Source organism: Mchenga conophoros, linkage group LG14, assembly GCF_057382185.1.
Source record: "Mchenga conophoros isolate Kocher_MC1m ecotype Shallow Benthic linkage group LG14, M_conophoros_male_GT1.1, whole genome shotgun sequence".
NCBI classification, from domain to species: Eukaryota; Metazoa; Chordata; class Actinopteri; order Cichliformes; family Cichlidae; genus Mchenga; species Mchenga conophoros.
The window spans coordinates 24,332,863-24,352,425 of NC_140539.1; the positions used below are offsets into that span (position 1 = coordinate 24,332,863).

At 45.4% G+C, this 19,563-nt stretch overlaps 1 protein-coding gene across 4 annotated transcripts in view; it reads right to left on the minus strand.

The window, feature by feature from the left end:
- Positions 1 to 65: 65 nt before the first annotated feature.
- The window catches only part of cux1a (cut-like homeobox 1a), a 53,964-nt gene continuing 34,466 nt past the window's right edge, over positions 66 to 19,563 (minus strand). For 3 of the 4 annotated variants that reach the window (XM_085243514.1, XM_085243517.1, XM_085243516.1), the window contains 16 exons: positions 19,460 to 19,526; positions 14,959 to 15,007; positions 12,599 to 12,703; positions 11,099 to 11,287; positions 10,792 to 10,850; positions 10,463 to 10,505; positions 10,196 to 10,292; positions 8,073 to 8,888; positions 7,299 to 7,382; positions 6,725 to 6,826; positions 6,068 to 6,615; positions 5,834 to 5,975; positions 4,852 to 5,139; positions 4,562 to 4,750; positions 2,609 to 2,873; positions 66 to 2,214 (listed from right to left, as the gene is read on the minus strand). In XM_085243514.1, coding sequence (XP_085099640.1) covers positions 1,707 to 2,214; positions 2,609 to 2,873; positions 4,562 to 4,750; positions 4,852 to 5,139; positions 5,834 to 5,975; positions 6,068 to 6,615; positions 6,725 to 6,826; positions 7,299 to 7,382; positions 8,073 to 8,888; positions 10,196 to 10,292; positions 10,463 to 10,505; positions 10,792 to 10,850; positions 11,099 to 11,287; positions 12,599 to 12,703; positions 14,959 to 15,007; positions 19,460 to 19,526 — 3,551 coding nt within the window. In that variant the 3' untranslated portion in view covers positions 66 to 1,706. The remainder of the gene's footprint in view (positions 2,215 to 2,608; positions 2,874 to 4,561; positions 4,751 to 4,851; positions 5,140 to 5,833; positions 5,976 to 6,067; positions 6,616 to 6,724; positions 6,827 to 7,298; positions 7,383 to 8,072; positions 8,889 to 10,195; positions 10,293 to 10,462; positions 10,506 to 10,791; positions 10,851 to 11,098; positions 11,288 to 12,598; positions 12,704 to 14,958; positions 15,008 to 19,459; positions 19,527 to 19,563) is intronic. The other variant, XM_085243515.1, reaches the window with a different exon arrangement.

Here is a 19,563-nt window from a genome sequence, read left to right on the forward strand (position 1 = left end):
ACCAGGGTTGGGGCGAATTCACCAGCAGAAGTTTCTGCACGCTGCAATTCATTTGCTTAAAAAAAAAAAAAAAAAAAAATACCCATTTTCCATCAAGAATTTCATTATTGACAAATCGATCGATCGATCGGTCCAATTCTGAGTGAACTGACCTCAACCCTGACTTACATGCAGGCAAATAACAAATGCACACAGACACACACGTACACACACTCTTCCTGATTTGGCCTATAAAAAGATGTGTGTTTGTGAACAGAGAAAATTTTGTCGGTGGTGCGGACATACACGCACACACGCGCGCACACACACAAACACACCCACCCAGCAGGTCCAGTGCTGGGCAAAGTTGTGACGTGCACAACCAAAAACAACGAGAGACACGTATAGTATCACCATGTCAGACAGCTACAGTACTACGTGAATTCATTGTATGTCAACAATGCAACATTATTCCATTCTAAGGTTGTTGTTTCTTTCTTTCTTTTTTTAAACAGTAACTTGTTATTCTTGTCTTTTCTGTTCTTATTTTGTACTAATTAAAAATGTTTCCTAAAATTCCCTATTTTTGTACTCTTTAGAGTCAATAGACTGTGCAATCTCTTATTGGCAACCAAATTGCAATATTTAAAAACAAAACAAAGAAAAAACAGATCATCCTTCATCCTAAAAAGAAGGGTTTAAGGAGGCAAAAAGAGGGGTCCTTCTTTCCTTCCTTCCTCTTCAGATGAGTGTGTGTATTTTGTGAGGAATTACACATCCTTCTGGCCATCACATGGCTGTCAGCAGGATAGGATATGGGACACAACAGGTCAAAGTTCATCGTTCTTACACCAGTAACCATGGCAGCTCAGCCAGCAGGCCTTCAACTACCCTCTTAAGAGTGTAGGAGTGAGATTAAAAAAATGAAAACATGCTGCCATTGAGAAGAGAATACACATACACACCATTTCTTTTTTTTCCTCTTTTTTCTGGGTGTGTATACACTCTCGCACACACACACACACAGGTGCACACTGACACAACCCCTAACATACAAACACACGCACACACACGCAGTGAGTGAAAAAGGCAAAGGGTTTGTAACAGTCACTCTACAGTGTGAAAAATGAGGCATCTCACTGAGTGAGGGGAGGTTTGTGGACACTTGGGAGGTGAGAAGAAGAGCGGAAAAAAATCTCCTTTAAGAAAGTGAGAGTTCTTGTAAGAGAGTTCCTGTCTCTATCTATCATCTATCAGTGTCTATCACTGTGACAGCTGCTGTGTCAGGCCTTGCCTGTGTTACTGAGTCCAGGTTTCAACCCCAGCTGTGGGTCAGACCCCAGCTCAGGACTAACCAGTCTGGTGCACCAGTGGCTGGTGATAGGGGGAGGTACAGCAGGGCCAGAGGCCAGCAGGACGGCTAAGTGCTTTTCTCAGTACAAAAACAAAACGCAGTTTTTAAAAACAAAAACAAACAAAAAAAACCAGGAGAAACAATTAAGTTCTCTTATTTTGTTCTTCTACGTATTCAGTAAATCTTCTTTTTAAGGGTTTTGCCAACCACTCTTTGTTTCTTTCCTCTTTTTGGAAAGCTTCTACGTAATAAAAATGGCTGCTGAGCTTGACTTTGGCTGTGTCCACTCTCCAACTGGAACAGAGCAGGAGGGGTCCAAGGTTAGAGGTCGTGAGGTTATGAGACGAGAAGGATGAAGGATGATCAGGGGGAGCTAGAACTCCCACTCTGAGGGATCCTCTTTGCTGGCAGCCTTCTCCAGCCTGTGGATGATGTTATTGAGATTGGCTGCTTTCTTCTTGCGCAGATTGTTGTCCCTGGGGTTCCTGGCAGGGCCAGAGGCTGGGATGTTAGTACTAGAGGCAGAGCTACTGGAGGATGCCTCTGTGAGGCTGAAAAGCCCCAGTCCACCCTGTCCACCGCTGGAGCCCGGCCCGGCCAAGCCTGTGGCGGTGCAGTCTAACTGGGCAGGGGAATTATTAGAGCCCCCTGCCTCAGACTCAGCCTCCATGTCGTGGTCTTTGCATGCTCCTCTGTGATCCTCCAAGCCAATGCCCAGAGATTGGCGTGTCTCCACTGTGCCCTCAGATTCCGTCCCATCGCAGCTGTCCCCTTCTCCTGATTTGGACCCACGGAGGGAAGGCGATCCCGCTTCGCTGCCAGGCCCTACCCCTCCAGCTGCCTGGATCTCCTCTATGAAGAGCTCTCGCCGAATACGTGACCTAAGAGGGAAACATGAGTTCAGTCACGCTAATTAAATCCTGAAATTCAATTTGTGGAATACAATACACTCTACTAATGTCAAAATATTTTCGATGAACAGGGAACAGCTTACGCATTTGGACTAACAGTGCAACAAAAACACAATGTGATCTGGCAGAGTCGTACACAAAGATTTAGACAATTCATTTATCCGCAGATAAAGTCAAGACGAACCCACTAATGTATTTCAATAAAACAAGGAATTTGAACAGAGGTACTATTCACAAAGACATGAGATCCTTATCGTGTTAACTTCAGGTAAACTATATTTAATCCATCAGAGAGCAGCTAATAAATGCAGAACAACAGAAAGAATTTAGCAGGAGTCCATCTTTTTTTCTCCTAAATGCTGACCTGTAGTTATGGAACCAGTTGATAACAGTACTGGTCTTTAGGTTGAGCTGGGAGGCCAGCTCCTCAATGGTTTTGGGGGAGGGGTAGGGCTTCTGCTGATAAGCCTTTTTCAGAGCCTCCTTCTCCTCAGGGCCCAGCACCACCCTGGGCTTCTTCAGCTGCTGCTGCCCTGGGCTCTGGGAGCCCTGCATGTACTCTGACCCCACCAAGCCTCCGTCCACAGAATGGCCATCACTCAAGGAGCTCAGCCGCCTCTTCATGTATGCTGGATGGGAAAGAGGGAGAAATGGGTCATCCAGTGAATACATTAATAAATCTACAAATGAATGGGGAGTTTCAATGATAAAGCTGGCAACACCAGTAAAAACCACAGATGCAAACTACAGTGCATAACAGAGACATTTCAATACAAGTGAAGGATTACATTTAAAAATGCATAAATAGCTGTACCACATGACATTTAAGCAGTTATATAAAATGTGCTGCATTAACATATAAAGACAGCAGAGCAGCAGAGAGGTGGGACTTCAGCTGGAACATAAACAGGTAAAAGATTTGTCAGCAAGGTTTGCCATTCAATAAGAAAACACTGATTGCCTTTGAATTTCCGCTGTTAATGTGTAATCGTGTTTCCATCAAAAGCCCTGAGGCAGGAGATGGAGTCTCTCTTCTCGGCAATAACCCCTATTACTGAGCTCTGAATCAGCTGCATTGAGCCAAGCTCAATGCAGATTAGCAAGATGATGACAAAGACTTGGAGTAATTTTCATACAACGTAACAGGTCTGACAACTAATGCCGCCAGCCTCCCAATCAGCCACTAGGTGGTGCTCTCGTCTTTCTCACCAGTTGTAACAATGAATGCATCTCTTCCATTTTACAGCAAACAAGCAGCACCGTTCACTCGGGGCGCCAGCAACTGAAAATGAACAGCTCATGGCAGCTTCGTATGAGGTTGACATTTTCCCAACCCCAATACATGCTGCCAGATACATTAGTGTTGCAGGGAAAAGCCCCTCAGAGCAAGGTTAGAGCGCTCTCAAAGTTGTGCGCCGCCTCGCAGGCTTGCACCACAAGGGTGAGAGGTCAAATGTGGTAACTTTGGACTAGGTCCATGTCTTTCCTCTGGGCTCTGCTGGTAGCCAGAACTATTGCCCATTGCTATTTGGATGCATTACTCTTGGTCAATAATCTAACATGAAGCTGAATGTAGTGCAACCCCACCAGTCCAACCCCCTGACCACACAGGCGTAAGGTCAGTTGTGTTTTTCGCCCTTGTGCGTAGTTTGTGATATCAGCAGGGTAAGCTGATCCTGGACGGCTGTGCCCACTGGCAGGTTCAAATATCCATACCCTGTTTGCTTCAAGTGGGCAGTGCAGGGTCACTGTGAGGCAGCGAGGGAGGAGGGGGAGGGTTATGAAGCAGGCCTATTGGGGGTTTTTGATTCCTAAACGTATCCTCCTGACAGAAAAGAGTGCAGGATGATGGAGTGATGGAGCGGGCAATGGGCTAATAAATGATAAAAATACGAGCTTATAGACACTGATGATTATTATGTTGATGACGATGATGAAGAGTAGTGCTGATGACTGTGAGTAAGCAGGCCCCCGGCAGTCGCCTAGCTGTCACATTGAATACAGTACGTGATGTCTGCAGTCCTGATTGGTACTGACATCACACCAAGATGACTGTGATCTGCACAACATGCTCTGCTGTCCTGCACAAAGGATATTGTGTGCAGATGTGCATGTGTAATTCAAAGGCTGCTGCTTGTGTGTGGTTTTTTTGGCTTTGTTTTTTTGTGAGCATATTTCTCAAATAAATGCATGCTTAAGCACAAAACATGAAAGGTTTTCTGAGCCTTTCGATTATTATTTCTGACAGCATGCTGTGCTGTATATAGAGTATGCATCTATTTCTACTCATTGAGCTTTTTGTTACACACACACACACCTTTCTTCTCCAGGCGTTTCATGTCCATAAGTTTCTCCACGCTGTGTGGGTCCTGGAGCCAGAGCTGCATGCGGACAAAGGGCTCCCTGCCCTTCAGGCTCAGCTTGTGCCAGGGTTTAGGCCTGGCCAGCAGGTCTGAGACAGAACCCTGAGTCAGACCCAGGATAGTCTCCCCAAACAGACGCTGACCTGGTTTGGAGAAAGAAAATGGAACCAGTTAAACTACACAGAAAAGTACAACACCACAATTGAGCATAAGAGCAAAAAACAAACAAAAAAAAAGGTCTTACCCAGGTTATTATCGGTTAGCACCTCCTTAACCTTCTTGGTGATGGCATAGGTATCAAGCTCAGGAGACATTGCAACCATCTCCTGGATGCTCAGACCCGAGTGACCTGGTAGAGGCAGCGGGGTGCCCGGCTGAGACTCCCCACCTGAAGGATCCTCAGACGGAGGTTTGAGACTGGAGGACTGTGACGCAAGTGGGTCCCCAGTGAGACCATTGACAGATTCTTCAGCTGAACTGAGGGGGGACTCTGGAGCGGGGCTGCAGCTTGCTGATGTCTTGGGAGTACCCTCTGCTCGAGCACGACACAGAATGAGAAAGTTCGCACAGGTTAGGCGACGTGTAACTATGCGAGGCGACACTAGTTTCATCTCCTCTCCCTGCTGGGTTCAGGAGGGACTTCAGTCAAATTACATCGACTAATTTAACTCCTGTTGAACAAACAGCAAAGGTGCTTAAGTTTTCAGTTTGAAGCCTTTTTGGCTTCCTCCTCCTATTCCTTCATCTCCCTGTCTCTGTCTGTGTAGTGCCGCTGTGCAGCTCAGCAGGCTGGAAGAGAGCAGTCATGAGGAGCTGTCAGTGTACATTAGCTGCTGTTTACACCCCCAGAGAGAAAAAGAGACACACACGTGCATGTACGCACACGCACACATGCGCGCAGACACACACATGCAGAGCTGCCATCTGGCGCTGCAACACTAACTTGTCTATGACATGACAAACCAGCAGCTTGCTGGCTGACACTGCCACAGCACTGGGGATGTGGGGGGAGGAGGGGGATAGTGGGAGGAGAAGTGAGCAGGAGGGGGGAGACGGTGGGTGGGATGGAAGCAAGAAGGACGAGGGGGATGAGGAGGAGGGCGGGTGGGGTGAGTGACAGAGTGACAGTAACAACTAGCCACTAGCTCTAATCAGGCTTTCAGAGTAGCGTTCCAACATAATATATGGTGTGTGTCGGTGTGTGTATTTGCATGTGATTTGTTTACCTTGGTTCTGAGTTTGCTGGATGTGTGCGTTTTGCCCCTGGTCTCCGTTGAGCCAAGGCTGCATGCGGAGGTACGCCTCTCTGCTCCTCTGGTTCAACTTGTTCCACGGTTTGTGTCGAGACAGACTGTCGGTCAGTATACCCTAAACCCCGTGGAGGGAGAAGACTTCAGACGTGCAACCAATGGACAGTCAAAGCAAAGCCATGAAACTCTGGAACTGCCCCTAAACCTCACCTCTTTAGAGTCCTCCTGGTTGTGGTTCTCTTCTCCTATCTGGCTGGACATGGTCCTTCGCGGATCCGTCTGCATGTTGCTCCACCACTGCTCTCTCCAGTAACCTGCTCCTCCGGCACTTCCGGAGCGGGACAGTCCCTCTGAGCCCCGACCCATCCTGAGAGCTCCATCAGCAGACATATCGACCCCCGAAGAGCTGCGGCCCTCTCGCTTCACGCTGGAGCTAAAGTCCAGAATTGGAGACGGGGATGAGGGCGAGGACAAGAGGGAGCTGGGAGGTTTCTTGAGGGAAAGGGCCAGGGGGTTGTAAGGGGGAAGCGGGGCGGTAAGAGATGAGCTCAGGATGTCCCTCTGTGATAGTGACACTGATGACGAAGAGGAAGATGATGCTTTAAGGATGGGCTCCAGTGCGGCCTGTTGGGCTTCCATCTCCCTGCGAGCTTGTTCTAGGATGGAGCGGATGGCTTCGTCTGATCCGCTCCCCCCTCCACTTCCTATTCCACCTCCCCCTTTCAGTCCTGCATAGGACGGCTGAGCATGAGACAAGTCTACAGAGAGGAGAAAAACGGCCTTCATTACAGACACAGCCATCATGGGCACCTTAAATGCCCCGGAGAAGACGGGAGGGAAAAAATTAAATAAATAACTCCAACTTACCAGCTTTCTGCACCTGCAGCTCTCTTTTGGCCTGCTCCAGTATGGACTTGATAGCTTCATCAGAACCTGCCTCTGGGGTGCGCACACGAGCGGTGATGTTACCTGGAAAGAGAGGATGAGGGAATGGGAGGAGACGGAATACCTCGTCAGATTAAAACGCTGGGAATACTAACAGAACAGATAAAGAGGAGACGCTGATGGAAGAATTACACCATAGCACAGCACAAAGAACAACATTCCCACCACTGAGCTTCAAGGCAACTACACTGGAGGGATTGTCATAATTTCTCAGGTCCCTTTAGAGCTTGCACATGCACACGTGCTGCAGGGTTCGTATAGTAAATACTCCCCGCAGAATAACAACTACCAATAAAATCCCTAAATACACATGCTGGCTTTTCCTTTGACGCAAGTCACTGAAACTGTGCGGTTACCTTCAAGGCACATTTATATCTGTATGCCTGCCCGCAATTAATATATGGCGACATAGGCACACACAACACAGAAACATCCCAACACAAACATGCCACACAGACAGAACGTGCTAGAATCTCCGTGTGTGAAGGGGACAGACCTGTGTGTGAAGCTGTATCGGAGAGGGTTCTCCGCTTCGGAGCGTCCTGAAACACTCGGCTAAGCTGGGGCTGGCCTGAGCCCTCTGTTAAAAACAATATACCACACACTATGTTACAGCACTTGTGTGTTTTTTTCCTTTTACAGCTAGACTAAATGGTGCCTTACAATGCTCTGCAAACATAATAAGTGTCTGTTCCTTCCAATGCACATTATATAGTACCATAAATGCATTGATCTTAACCATCTGTGGCCCAAGTAGGATTCCAACTTCTACCTCCAAAAGTTATAATAAAGCCACCACAGAGACGGCCTAGTGGCAGCTATCAAACATGGGAATACCAACATGGACCATCTATGACTCGCTGGCAAATTGTGGTATATTTTTTATGTACCTCTGAGACCAACTTCAATCAGCAATGTCTTGATGCGTTAAGAAAGGCAAGCCCAGGCTAATCGAATCTACCCGTAGTTAACAGTACCCCTGCCTTTCTCCTAGTTCCCACCGATCAATACTATTGATGTGTGAAAGGTTTCTGTATTGACCACGATAGCTAGGAGAGGCTCTTGGGATCAGTGCGTGACTAGGAGCTCATTCAAAAAACACAGGTGGGGCACAGAATGGGAGTTAGGAAAGAGAAAGAAAAATAAAAAAGCTAGTCCATATTGACAAGCTAATCAGTTGCTCTATGCAGGGCTTTACACACATACACACAACATGCAAGACACACACACTCCCCCACGCACAGACAACAATACAGGAACGCAGACTCACCTCTCTGCCGTCCCTGGATGCTGCGCAGAGCGAGGATGTTCTGCTCATCGGCGAGGAACTGCCTCATCTTGTGGAACGGCTCCTTCCCCCTGATGGTTAGCTTGTTCCACGGCTTTGGTCTGGCCAAGATCTCGCTGACTGATCCCTGGGACAGTCCCAGCACATAATGACCAAACACACGCTGACCAATGTTGTGCTTGATCAGCTGCTCTTTCACTTGCCGAGCAATCTCCGCTGTGTCCATGTCCTCCCCGTCCAAAACACTTCCTGTATTAGCATCAGAGTGGCTTGGTGATGGGGAGGGGGCGCTGCCAGCTGTACTGCTCCCGTTAACAGGAGCCATGTCAGGGCTGGCTGGAGGTGGCTGGGGGCTGCTGGCTGCTAGAGGGATGGCAGCAGACCCTGAGCCAGGGGTGGAGGTAGGGATGGAGCTGAGGGTTGGCGTGAAGGGGGTGAACAGTAGAGCCCCACTGGGGATTCCAGAGGACTCCTGCAAGGCTTTTGAGTAGAAGGTCTGGAGCAGCTGCCGCTGAATCAAGGAGTTCAAAGCCATCTTACCACCCACCAGAGGGAAGACGGGGGAGTAGAAGTCCTGTCCAATGCCCGTAGGAGCGAAAGGGAGCGTTTCACTGCTGTTGCTGCTGCTGCTGGTGGTGGTGGTGGCAGTGTTGAGAGGGTCCGTGTGAGTGCGAGACAGGGGGCGCTGTGAGGAGGACGGAAGAGAGGGAGGGGGAGGAGGGGGTGAGGAAGAGGGGTCGCTTGGCGCGGTCTCCTCCTTCGCTGTGGACTCTTCTGTCCCTTTTCGCCCGGCTGACCCTACAAGAAAGGTCAGACACACCATGCATTATGGGGGGAGTCAACAAAAAAGGGGTTCCAAAACGAGAGAGAAAAAATAAAATAACAAACGTTGAAAGTTGTCTTAATCAAGTCTTTTTCAAATTAGTGAACTCTGTTTCCTTTTTTGCCAACCCCCCCAGGCAAGTGCCCATGCATTTGTGATTTCAACCTTTCTTGTAAGCCACAGCCTGGAGGGAAAAAAAAGGACAAACAAAACAATTGACACTGTGCCACTTAGGCAGATTAGCTTGGCCCAGGGCTCAGTCTCTTTTTCCCTCTCTCTCTCTGCTGCAGGCAAAGCAGAAGTAACTGGACAGAGCAAGATGATGTCCTTAGATAGCCAATACACCAAGTCCTCTTCCATGCTGCTGCAGTGTGTCCTTACACACCGATTTATTCCATTGTAGGTGTAGTAACATTGTTTTTAGTCCAGAAAAATACATCCAGGTGAAAAAACATAAATAAATAAAAAAAACTTCTGAAATTAGTTTGGCTTAACAGAAAAAAGACGCATGTCACCAAAAGACAGACTGCACAGCTCTGCTGACTCAAAACAAAGGCCCTCGGCTGCTTGTCTCCTAGAGAGTTCTACTGAATACATTTTTCTATTCACCAGAACAAATACAGACAAAAAATATATTTTCTCAGTCTTGTAACTACTAGAACCCATCTTGATAATAATCGCTGGGAGAAATATTATTCTAATGCATAACCATTGAGACTTAACATGATTGAGTAAGACAGTAAGCTCCTCTCACTGTGAATGTTAATCAATTCAAAGCTATTCAGCTATTCATGCCTAAAGCCATGACATTTCAAACCCATAAACACTGTTGCAGAGGGCAAGAGTCCTAATGTCGGGGGCATTGCACGTTGTCCTCGTTCTTGTGTAATGCGGCTCCGTTACCGTTCAGGTTGACCTCCTGCTGGGGTATTTACAAAACACCAAAGATGCCTTTTCCTCCCTTCCATGAAGAGCGGGACTACACCAGCAACATTTCCAAACCATGAGAAAGTTTTGCATGACTTTTGCATTATTTTTTTTTTCGACCAATGAACCTGTACATGTGGGCTGCTGTGGTGCAAATAATTCCGCAAACATTACGAGTTAAGTATTCTCAGAGAAAGACCATCTATATGCACACAAGATTGTATGCACTTCCCTGATGACTTGAACTGCAGCTAAAGCCTCATAATCTCCCTTGACCTTCTCTCTTTTTTTTGTTTTGTGAAAGCAGTTTGTCCGGTGTCGATGAACCCGGTCCTTACAGCAACATAAGACTTACCGCTGAGCTCGGTGTTGGCGATGCGCAAAGCGGCGCTCTCCGATTGAAGACTTCGGTTCCTCTCCAGTAACAGAACCTCCAGGGGTTTGGATGAGTCCTGGCAGAAAGGAGATCAGAAACAGAGGGGGAAATTAAAGCTTTTGACACAGCTTTTCTCCAGCCTCTCCTCTCAGATGGTCATGTTTACTGATCTAGTTGTGCAATTTTTGCTTTGTCAATAACTTAGTGGCTGCAACCTCAAGTCTACAGTCTGCTGCTTAGTCTTACCTGCACAGAGTCGGATGCTCCAAACTCCATAGCCTTGAGGATACTGAGAAAGGAGGGAGGGAAAAAAAGCAAGCATGAGAAAACCGCCAAATATACACAAACACACAGGATGCTAACTTTTCTATGTCTTTCTTTTTAATGACAAAGAGCGAGACTGACGATACAAAACTACAAACACAAAGGCTTCGCCTACGTAAGGGCACCCAATTGAGTTACCCACATTAAATGAAGAGACACATCTTCTGTTTACTGCACGTGTCTAAAGACATCAGACTCGTGCAATAAACAGATCTGTACAGGACACACAAATGCCTGTGTTCACTCCTCACCTCAACTCCTTCTTCACCTCCTCATAGTCAGCTTGCTTCTGCAGCTTCTCCTCCAGCTCCTACATATTGCAAAGATGCAACAAAGACAATTAAAACAATAATACAAATCAACACTTGGATCTCAGTAGATCCTGCGTTTCTATTATTTACTTAACTCTACACAACGAAGGGTGTAAACTGGTGAATAGGGTTAAGCAAACGGGAAAAAGACAAGCTACGTAAGTTAGTAAAACTTACGTAGCTTGTCATTATAAATGAAAAGTTAAAGTGGCTTCCAACCAAAATCAGATGTTTGTTGCGTTGGTACCTTCAGAACTTTGGATTTGCTGCTAAGCTGCTGTTCCAGCTGTGAGATCTGGGAGCTGGTGGTCTCTCGGAGTTTGGTCAGGCTGGCCTGCAGTCTCTGCACATCTTCCACCAGCTGGGCAGTCTCTCTTTCTTTGGCCCTGAGCTCCGCCTCCAGATTTGAATGGGACGCCACCTCTTCCAACTGTTCCTAAAGTCCAAAAAGTTAGGCAGTTTAACTGAGTAAGTCTCCAGCCACATATAGTCTCAAGTTCTATCAAATGAATAATTTCATCAGTGGATGTTTTGTGTCAAACAAAGCTGATCAATATTGATTATCTTGTCAAAAGGCTTACTTCTTCAGATTCATAGCCACAGATGATGCAATCAATCACAATCACTTCATACCAAAGGAAAGTAGATAACTTTGGCGGAACAGTAGTAGCTGTACACTAACCAAGTCCCATGTCTGCAAGCTATTGGTTAAATCCAATAAATCAGTTAATCCATATACCAATCACATCTTACTTCTTAAGGAAGCTTAACTGGTTACTCCAGCATCTGACCTTTAATACCAGTGACTAAAGTCTATCCATAAAGTGAGGCTTAAAGCTATAGTCACTAGGGAGACCAGGGCACGGCAATAATTACTGTGACCAAATGCAGTGAACCAGCAATCTGGTCTGCCACCACTCGCAGTCAGTTGCCATCTTTAAAGCAACTTGCATTAAGATGGTAATAAAAAGGCAAAAAGACTCTTGCTGTGATCAGTGTGTAACTGAATGGGTTGATTTGGCAATTACATAAAATCTGTTTGTGATAATGGTGATCAACTGTGGCAAATCTATTGGCATCTACATACAACGAAACTCACATTATCTACTCGTAATCAGAATTCAGTCAGAACCTCATGGATTTGTAACAGAAATGAAAATGTTCCTCCACAAATAATGATATAGTTGCTGCAGGACAGTGATTTAAAAATGATGATGTGCACAACCTAACATATATACAGAAATATAACCAGAAGCAGGCAACCACTTGAGCCAAGCTCCCAACTGCAGAGACGGACAGCTGAGTTGCGTTTATCGGCACATGCTCGCTCAGACTGCCAACACATTGCAATCAATCTGTCTGTGTTTAAAAATTAAATGGCAATTATTTGCAAACCTTCACCAATCTGTCAGAGTGATGGCAGTCGGTCCGAGCTGGACTGTGTGTGTTTGGAGACAGGCTGCCTCCCACAAGGGGATCTGTGCAGTCGCCTTGCGATCAAAAGTGGTCTGCTAAAGGTCGATGGTGTTGCATGCTCAGCCTTTGGATGATCAGTTTGTTCCAGCAACGACTTGCAAAAGATTTATTTAAATCACTGAGCAACCGCCTATTTTTCCTAGTGGCAAAGAGGTTGCCACCCTATTTTTACTCTAGTGTGACTGAGCCATTAATCAGTCTGTCAGTGTAGCATAAAAAGGCCAAGCTGATCTTTAGCCTATCAATCCAGTGAATGAGTGAAACGTGTTACCGTGTTTGGGTCAGCCTTGGCCGGGCTGCTGAGCTGCTGGGATTGGTTGCTCAAGGACAGCTGCTCTCTGACTGACTCTGCCTCTCTCTGAGCTGCTTCTGCTCGCTGGAAAGAAAAAGAAAAGGAGAAACGTTCAGGGAAAATCCTGTGTCGCAGGTTCCTACAGTTAAAACACTATTAATCTAAAGTTTAACGTAGATCACTTCTGTGTGAGTTCAGTGTTAATTTTAATGTACACGCTTTCCCGTTTTCCCTACTCAACCTGTCTCATTTTTTCCGCTAGCCCTGGAGAAAAAATTAAAGAGCTATTTAACACATCCTTCGAGACAGACAAAATGGGAATAGTGAGCCCAAGAAAGCGGGAATAAAAGTTTTTGTTCATATGCAAAACCCCTCCCCTTTTACTCTGTTTAAAATCTGTCAAATCGGTGACCGTTGCTCATTGACAGCAAAGACATCTGTGAAGGAGAGGAGTACAATGCTGAATGCACAACACTAGCAATCAAACTGAACAAGTTTTTCAGTACACAATCTTCTATCAGTCAACTGCACTTTTTATTTGGAAAGCGAGTCAGCCCCTTTCAGCGTAAATAATGATATACTTCAGAGTGGAGGGTGGCTGGAAATGCGATGTACAAATTTAGAATGACAACCAAGAGCGAACATTTCCTTAATTAAAAATCTCAAGTTATTCCTGAGCATTGAGATGACACCCGCTGCCTGGTGTTTACTGCTAAAGTGCCGTGCTCCAGTAGGGAATCATCTACCACGCCGGCCAACTTGCCATCATTAGGAGTTACAGGGAGCCGATTCCACAGTGTTCCTAATTGCAACCATATTGAGAGCTGTTATTGACTGGGTGGGAGTTGGACTGCTAGTTGCAAAAGAAAATCCTGTTTTCCATTTTCTTCTTATAAAAGCATATAAAAAGTCTGTGACTGAGCTGGAGGCCATGCTGTCATCCTCTGTAAACCTCAAATCAGAAGTGTGAATAGAGTGTGTGTTTGTGTGTGCGGCATTATAGTCGGAGCGTTAACCTTTAGGCTAATATTAACATTACATGCCTATGCTACCCCTTTAACCACAAATCATACTCTTGGGCTAATAATGAAAGTTAACAACAATGACATTAACAGATACCACAGGAATATTTACAACACGAGGGCAGAGGGCAGACCGGGGGGCTTATTTCAGCTGGATGGGTTTAGTAGGTGTGTAATAAACAAGCAAAAGAAACAGCAACCCTCGCAGTGATAAGCAAGCCACATCTCATGGATTCTCAATAGACAGGAATATTTCGATATTTTTAAAGGTCTATTTTTCATGTCAACAAACCCACAATAGAAAAAAGACCAAAACCACCTTTCTGAGATTCTCTCAGCAACAGGCCCTCATGCTCTTTATGAAGGTTAAAGAACAGTTTCTTTAAAAAACAAAATAATATCCAAAAAATTATGCCCACTGTGACCTTAATCAAACCAAAGCACACTGTGCAAGTGTACTTATTATAATAGCTTATTAGAAATAATATTTATACAGCAAAGTGCTTCACATATTGGATAAAACCACACATTAAATATGTTTCAATGCCCCCGACTTACACAATTTCAAGCATATGGTCTTAAACACACCAACAATAAAAACATTTGTGTGACCAATATCGTAAAAATAAAGCGCAAGTATTTAAGAAAAAGTTAACCCGTTTAGCAGACATTTAAAACAAACCACAGATTTCTGAAGGATTTCGGAGACAATAAGGAATCCAAAGTTCAGCTGCTAAAAACCTCAAAGACTCAATTTAAAGTAAACGGTTAATCAGAGATCGACTGTCATCACAAAACACTCAAAATAAAAAGCAGGAGCCTGGCCATGCAGGACTTTGTATGCGATTCATTGAATTCAATTAAAATGAACGCTAAACCTCACTGCAATTAACATGGAGGGGTGTCAAACACAAGGCTCGGGTGCCACAATCAGCCCAGCAAAGTAAGAGATAAACAATTAAAGGACAGAAAGTCCCTATCAACTATTTTTCTGTTGACAAAGTTTCTTTTCTTTTTTCTTTTTTTTTTAAATGGGTCCACAATAAAATAAATGACACACAGTGGATGTGTGTTAGCACAATAAAAAACTTGTTGGTGGTTTGGTCATGTCACATTTGTTTAGAGGAAGCTAAAATATAAAATATCACTAAAATAAATTGTTTTAAATCGGTTTACCTCATGTTTGCCTCCACAACAATTTCAGCCAGCATTTGTTTGGTCTACAATTTAACAATGAAACTTGTGAAGACAACTTGGACAGTGTTGCACTTAAACAAAAAAAAAAAATACTATTCAGTATTAAACCGAGCGGGCTACCTGATTGGCTCTTTCCAGGTCTGTCATCAAGATCTCAATCTCATCCGCCCTAAGAGACAGAAAAACATGTGTTGTTACTTCAGATAAATGCACAGAGGATATAAAAAAAAACAAAAAACCAAATATGGATAAATGAATGATGACGACTCGCAGAAAGAGAGGTGCACAGATTTAGAGCATCCCGGTACGGTGTCCATTAAGCTACTGTCTAAATTTCACCTTAATCCATTGATTGTGAACTCCATAACCCAAACAGCTTGTATATGTGCGTGCATACATGTATTTAAATGTGTGTGTGTCTATGAGTGTGGGTGTGCACATGTAAGCCCCTAAACCCAGGCCACACTAAAACAGAGGGATTACATTAATAGAGCTCTAAGTCCTAATACAGCAGACTAATCTGCTATGAAGCTGTGTGATTGTGTCTGACTAATGGTCTGGATGGAGGCCATGGTTCACCTCTCACTTGCTAGAGGTCAAACAGCAAGAATACATCCCCGTAATACCACCTCTCATTGGACTTTGGGAAAAATATTTTAAATAATCCCTCCATCGTGAGAGACGTGGATACCTGGCACTTTTCTGTGAACAATGAGCGGGAACTGAAGAATACAGAAGCACAGCGAATGTTAATATTTCGTAATGACGACTTTAACTTTGAGTTAAACTACAATTGCCTTTCTGTTTTTGAGTTTTCAACATGCGTGAATATGTTTCCCAGCACGAGGAGGCTTTGGAAATAGTGACCTCACCGATGGTCTATAACGCAATGCAACGACATGGCATAAATGCGTGCGTGTTTATTTAAGACATTCCTCGCTGATAAGAATACGCGAGTGGCACCGAGTGGAAAGGCGTGAGGCGCATATGTGCACTGCGCGTCCATTAAGACCTTTTGATTTTATTGCAATCTTTTGATAGTGAACCCAGTAGCCCACGCAGCTTTTGTATTTGTGTGTCACAGTATGAGAAACAGTGTTATGTCCCATAGGCTTGAGTACTACTGATTTGAATGTGTTTAACAAAACAGACACAGTTGATATTAGGTCAACATTGTGCCACAGGCAATGCAGCAAAAAGAATCAGATGTGGGTGGGAGAGCTTTTCACTCTCCGCTTTTATTCTTTCCCTAACAGTTAAAAGGATCTAGTATGTATTTAAGCAACATAATAGTACACTACCTCAACAGCTTTTATCCCGTCTTAAGCTATAGTGTGCAGGACCCGCAAGCGCACTCAAATCGCGCACCCGCGCACACAAATGTTAAGGTCAGAGAGCCAACAAGCTAGAAAAGCTTGTAATGGAGAGCGTTTATGGGTAGTAATGCAACCCAAATACACCACCGCTCCTGCTCCAAATGTGATCATTTAATCAAAGTACAGATGCACAAAGTCTTCTTAAATAACCTTTGGATTTGGCTGTATTTGGGAATTATAAAAGGCAAAGCTAGAGGCTGAGGGCCAAAGCAGATCACAGGGAAGGGATTTTCTGCATATCCTGATACAGTCAGTCAGTCAGTCAGTCGCTGGGCAGGGCAGGAACTGTCCGTGGCCCGCCAATGCACCCGCTGGAATGACTTCATCAAACACTGGAGAGTAAAAGGGGGGGTGGGTCCTTCGTGATGATAAAGTCTGATTTTATAGCACCCAAACTTATCTATAAAACACCATACAGCAGCCACAGGGAGGAGCTATAGAGTAGATACACAGCCAAAATGGAAAACGCACACAATCAGCGCACACTCAAACACACTTGCACACACTCTTTTGTACCATGAAAGCCAATGGGTGCACCCAGTGACATCAGTGAGTACTATAGGACTTCTGAAACAAGCCCAGAGCCTCTGAGGCCCTACTGTACTTCCTCCATCTCAGACAGGCCTTTTCATCTCCTATCATCTTCTCTCTTGCTCCTCACTCAAGCGCTCCTTTTCTTTTCCACCCTTTGCCTGCCGCCATCCTTTCCCCCTCAACCGTTGCCTTCCCATCGCCCTCCACTTTTTTCACCCCCTCCTTTCATCTTTTTCTTCCTTCCACCTCCCCTCTCTCATCTTTCGCCCTCTCTTCCTCGGCCTCTGTCCTCGGTGCCAGCAGGATATTCCCCTGATTTAGATTTTCATTTCCCTCCTCTATCGCTCTCTTATCCCCTCTTCCTCGCTGATGCCTCCGGCCCCTGGCTCGCTTTTTGCCCTCCAGCTTTCATCACTCCATTCCTTTTCTTTCCTTGGCTTTCTCCACATTGCGTTTTCACAGCGTGTTACCTTGGGGATTTCAAGGAGGCTTAAAAAGAAGCTAGCTGTGAGACCGTGTCTGTGTGTATGTTGTGCGCCATTTTGTGTTGTTGTGTGCTTGGGCTGGACACCGGAAAGAAAGCCCTATTGACCGGTGCCTAATTATCGGCAATTAAATGGATTTTAACCAAAATGTTATCAAAGCCTCCTACATGCAGATAAAGCTATGCGCAAACATACAGAGGAGTCTCCGCACACTCAGCTCACACACTCACACACACATACACACACAAAGCATCCTGTGGGGCTGGAGATCAATATATCATTAATCTTTAACAGGGACTAAACGGGTAAAATGCGGCCAAGCCAGACCCTCACAGCGTCGACACAGAGAGGGGGGGCTACGCTACATCTGCAGGCCCGCCTCCCGCTGAAGCTGAGACTCTCCGGGCGCTGCAAACATCGACCAAATTCTCAGGGAGTGTGTTTGTGTACGTCCATGGGTGTTTGTGAGAGTGTGTTAGTGCTTATTTTAAAAGGCAGATTACCCAAATGCAGCGAGAGGATGGGGGGGATTTGTCACGCAATGTCCTCCTTAGTGAAAAGTTCAGAGCGAGTGTGTGCGTGTGTGCGCGTTTGTGTGTGTGTACCCGCACGTGTCTGTGCGCTTGTGAGGAGAGAAGCGCATGATATGTATGTATGCGTTTGTGTTTCGCAGTGCCAAAATGTATGCAGTTAAAGGGTTAAAAGTTGTGTTCAGCCAAACACTGGCGATTTGCTCAGCCAAGCAGTAAACGGGGGAAGGACTCCAAGGACTGGGAGGGTGCAGGGTTAGAGAGGGTTTGTGTGTGCTTTAAAGCGTTGCATTAAAATTTCAGATCACAGCACGCCACATAGTCAAGGACCCTGACTGCCTCGGGCTCACGAGTGAGTGAGCGAATGAGTGAGTGTATACTTGTACGTGTGTGTGTGTGTGTGTGTGTATTTATGTGGGTGGGCATGTGTTTATTAGCTTCTGTAAGCAAATGGGACCTACTATAAGTGTCTTTTCAAAAAGTGTTTTCTTCTGACATAAAACGAAGAGACAAGGACGCCAAAAGAAAGCGTAAAGAAATGTAGGAAGAAAAAAAAAAAAAAGAAGAAGTGCAGGAAAGGGGACGGGGGGAGGGAGGGCCTTCTGATAGACTATGAAACATATTGATTAGTGCTATTACACCGTGTGCAATTTCGTCCTGTGGTCTTTCCTCTCACACTAAAAAAAAACCAAACACCTAATGCAGGAGACAAACGACAAAGTGTGCGAGTGAGCGAGGTAAGAGGGAAAAAAGGAAAAAAACAGGGAGAAAAAAAAAAATTGTGAGGAAGACAGAAGAGGGATCGATTTGTTTTTAACAGCCAATCAATTTAACAACTCTGTTAGTGGAGAGGCACAGTGAGTTTGGGGCCAGGTAAATGGGATGGGGTGGCGATGGTGGTGGTGGTGGGGTGGCCTTAAAAGCCAAGTTGATACTCTCCCGTACTTTGTGTATGAACACAGGATGCCCTTGACCATTTTATTATCAGTCCCTGGATTTAGCCAAAAGAGCTCATATTTCAGCCAAGGCAGGGTGATCCCCCCCTTCCCCGGAAATGTAATTTTTCAGCTTTGCGTATGCGATTCTGGTGCTCACGAGGTTCTGGGTCCTGCTGCTAACCCAGAGGGAACGAGGAGTGTGAATGTCATAAAGTGCCACTTCACAGTGCGGAGTGCTGACATGGAAAAGCTTCTGTTCTCATCCTCAACACTACTATAAGATCAATAATGATAGATGCCCAAAGCTCGACTGAAGCCATCTCATCTTACAGGTCCTATTAGAAAACACATGTAGCTTTCAATCTGGCACCTCTCTATCAAGTCTCTGATGAAATCTGAAAGCTCTTTACCCCATTAAGACATCAGGCGCCTATATAAGACTTATACGTACATATCAGGTCTTAATGGATTAAACAAAACCACACACACATCCGCGCGCACAAAACAAACTCTATTTTGATGTTTTAGTTTGGCTGCAGAATACATTACAATCCCTTTCAGTATTTACAGTGCATGGGTAATGCCGGGATTTGGAGGCTGCTGGCTGTTGTGGGAGAAAATCCAGCTGTTAGGGAGAGAAGGGGGAGTTTCCATGCAAGGAGATTCACTAAACAGGATGATTATGTCAGGAGGAGAGTATGGAGGAGCCAGAGGGGAGAAGTCACCCGCAAACACACATAGATCAGTGAGGCACGTACTTTGCTGTGGATTCCTCGTCATACTTTGTCTTCAAATCAAAGAGCTCGGCCTGAGTTGTTTCAAGTGCTGCAAAAGACGGTGAGAGACAGTTAAGGGTTTTCCT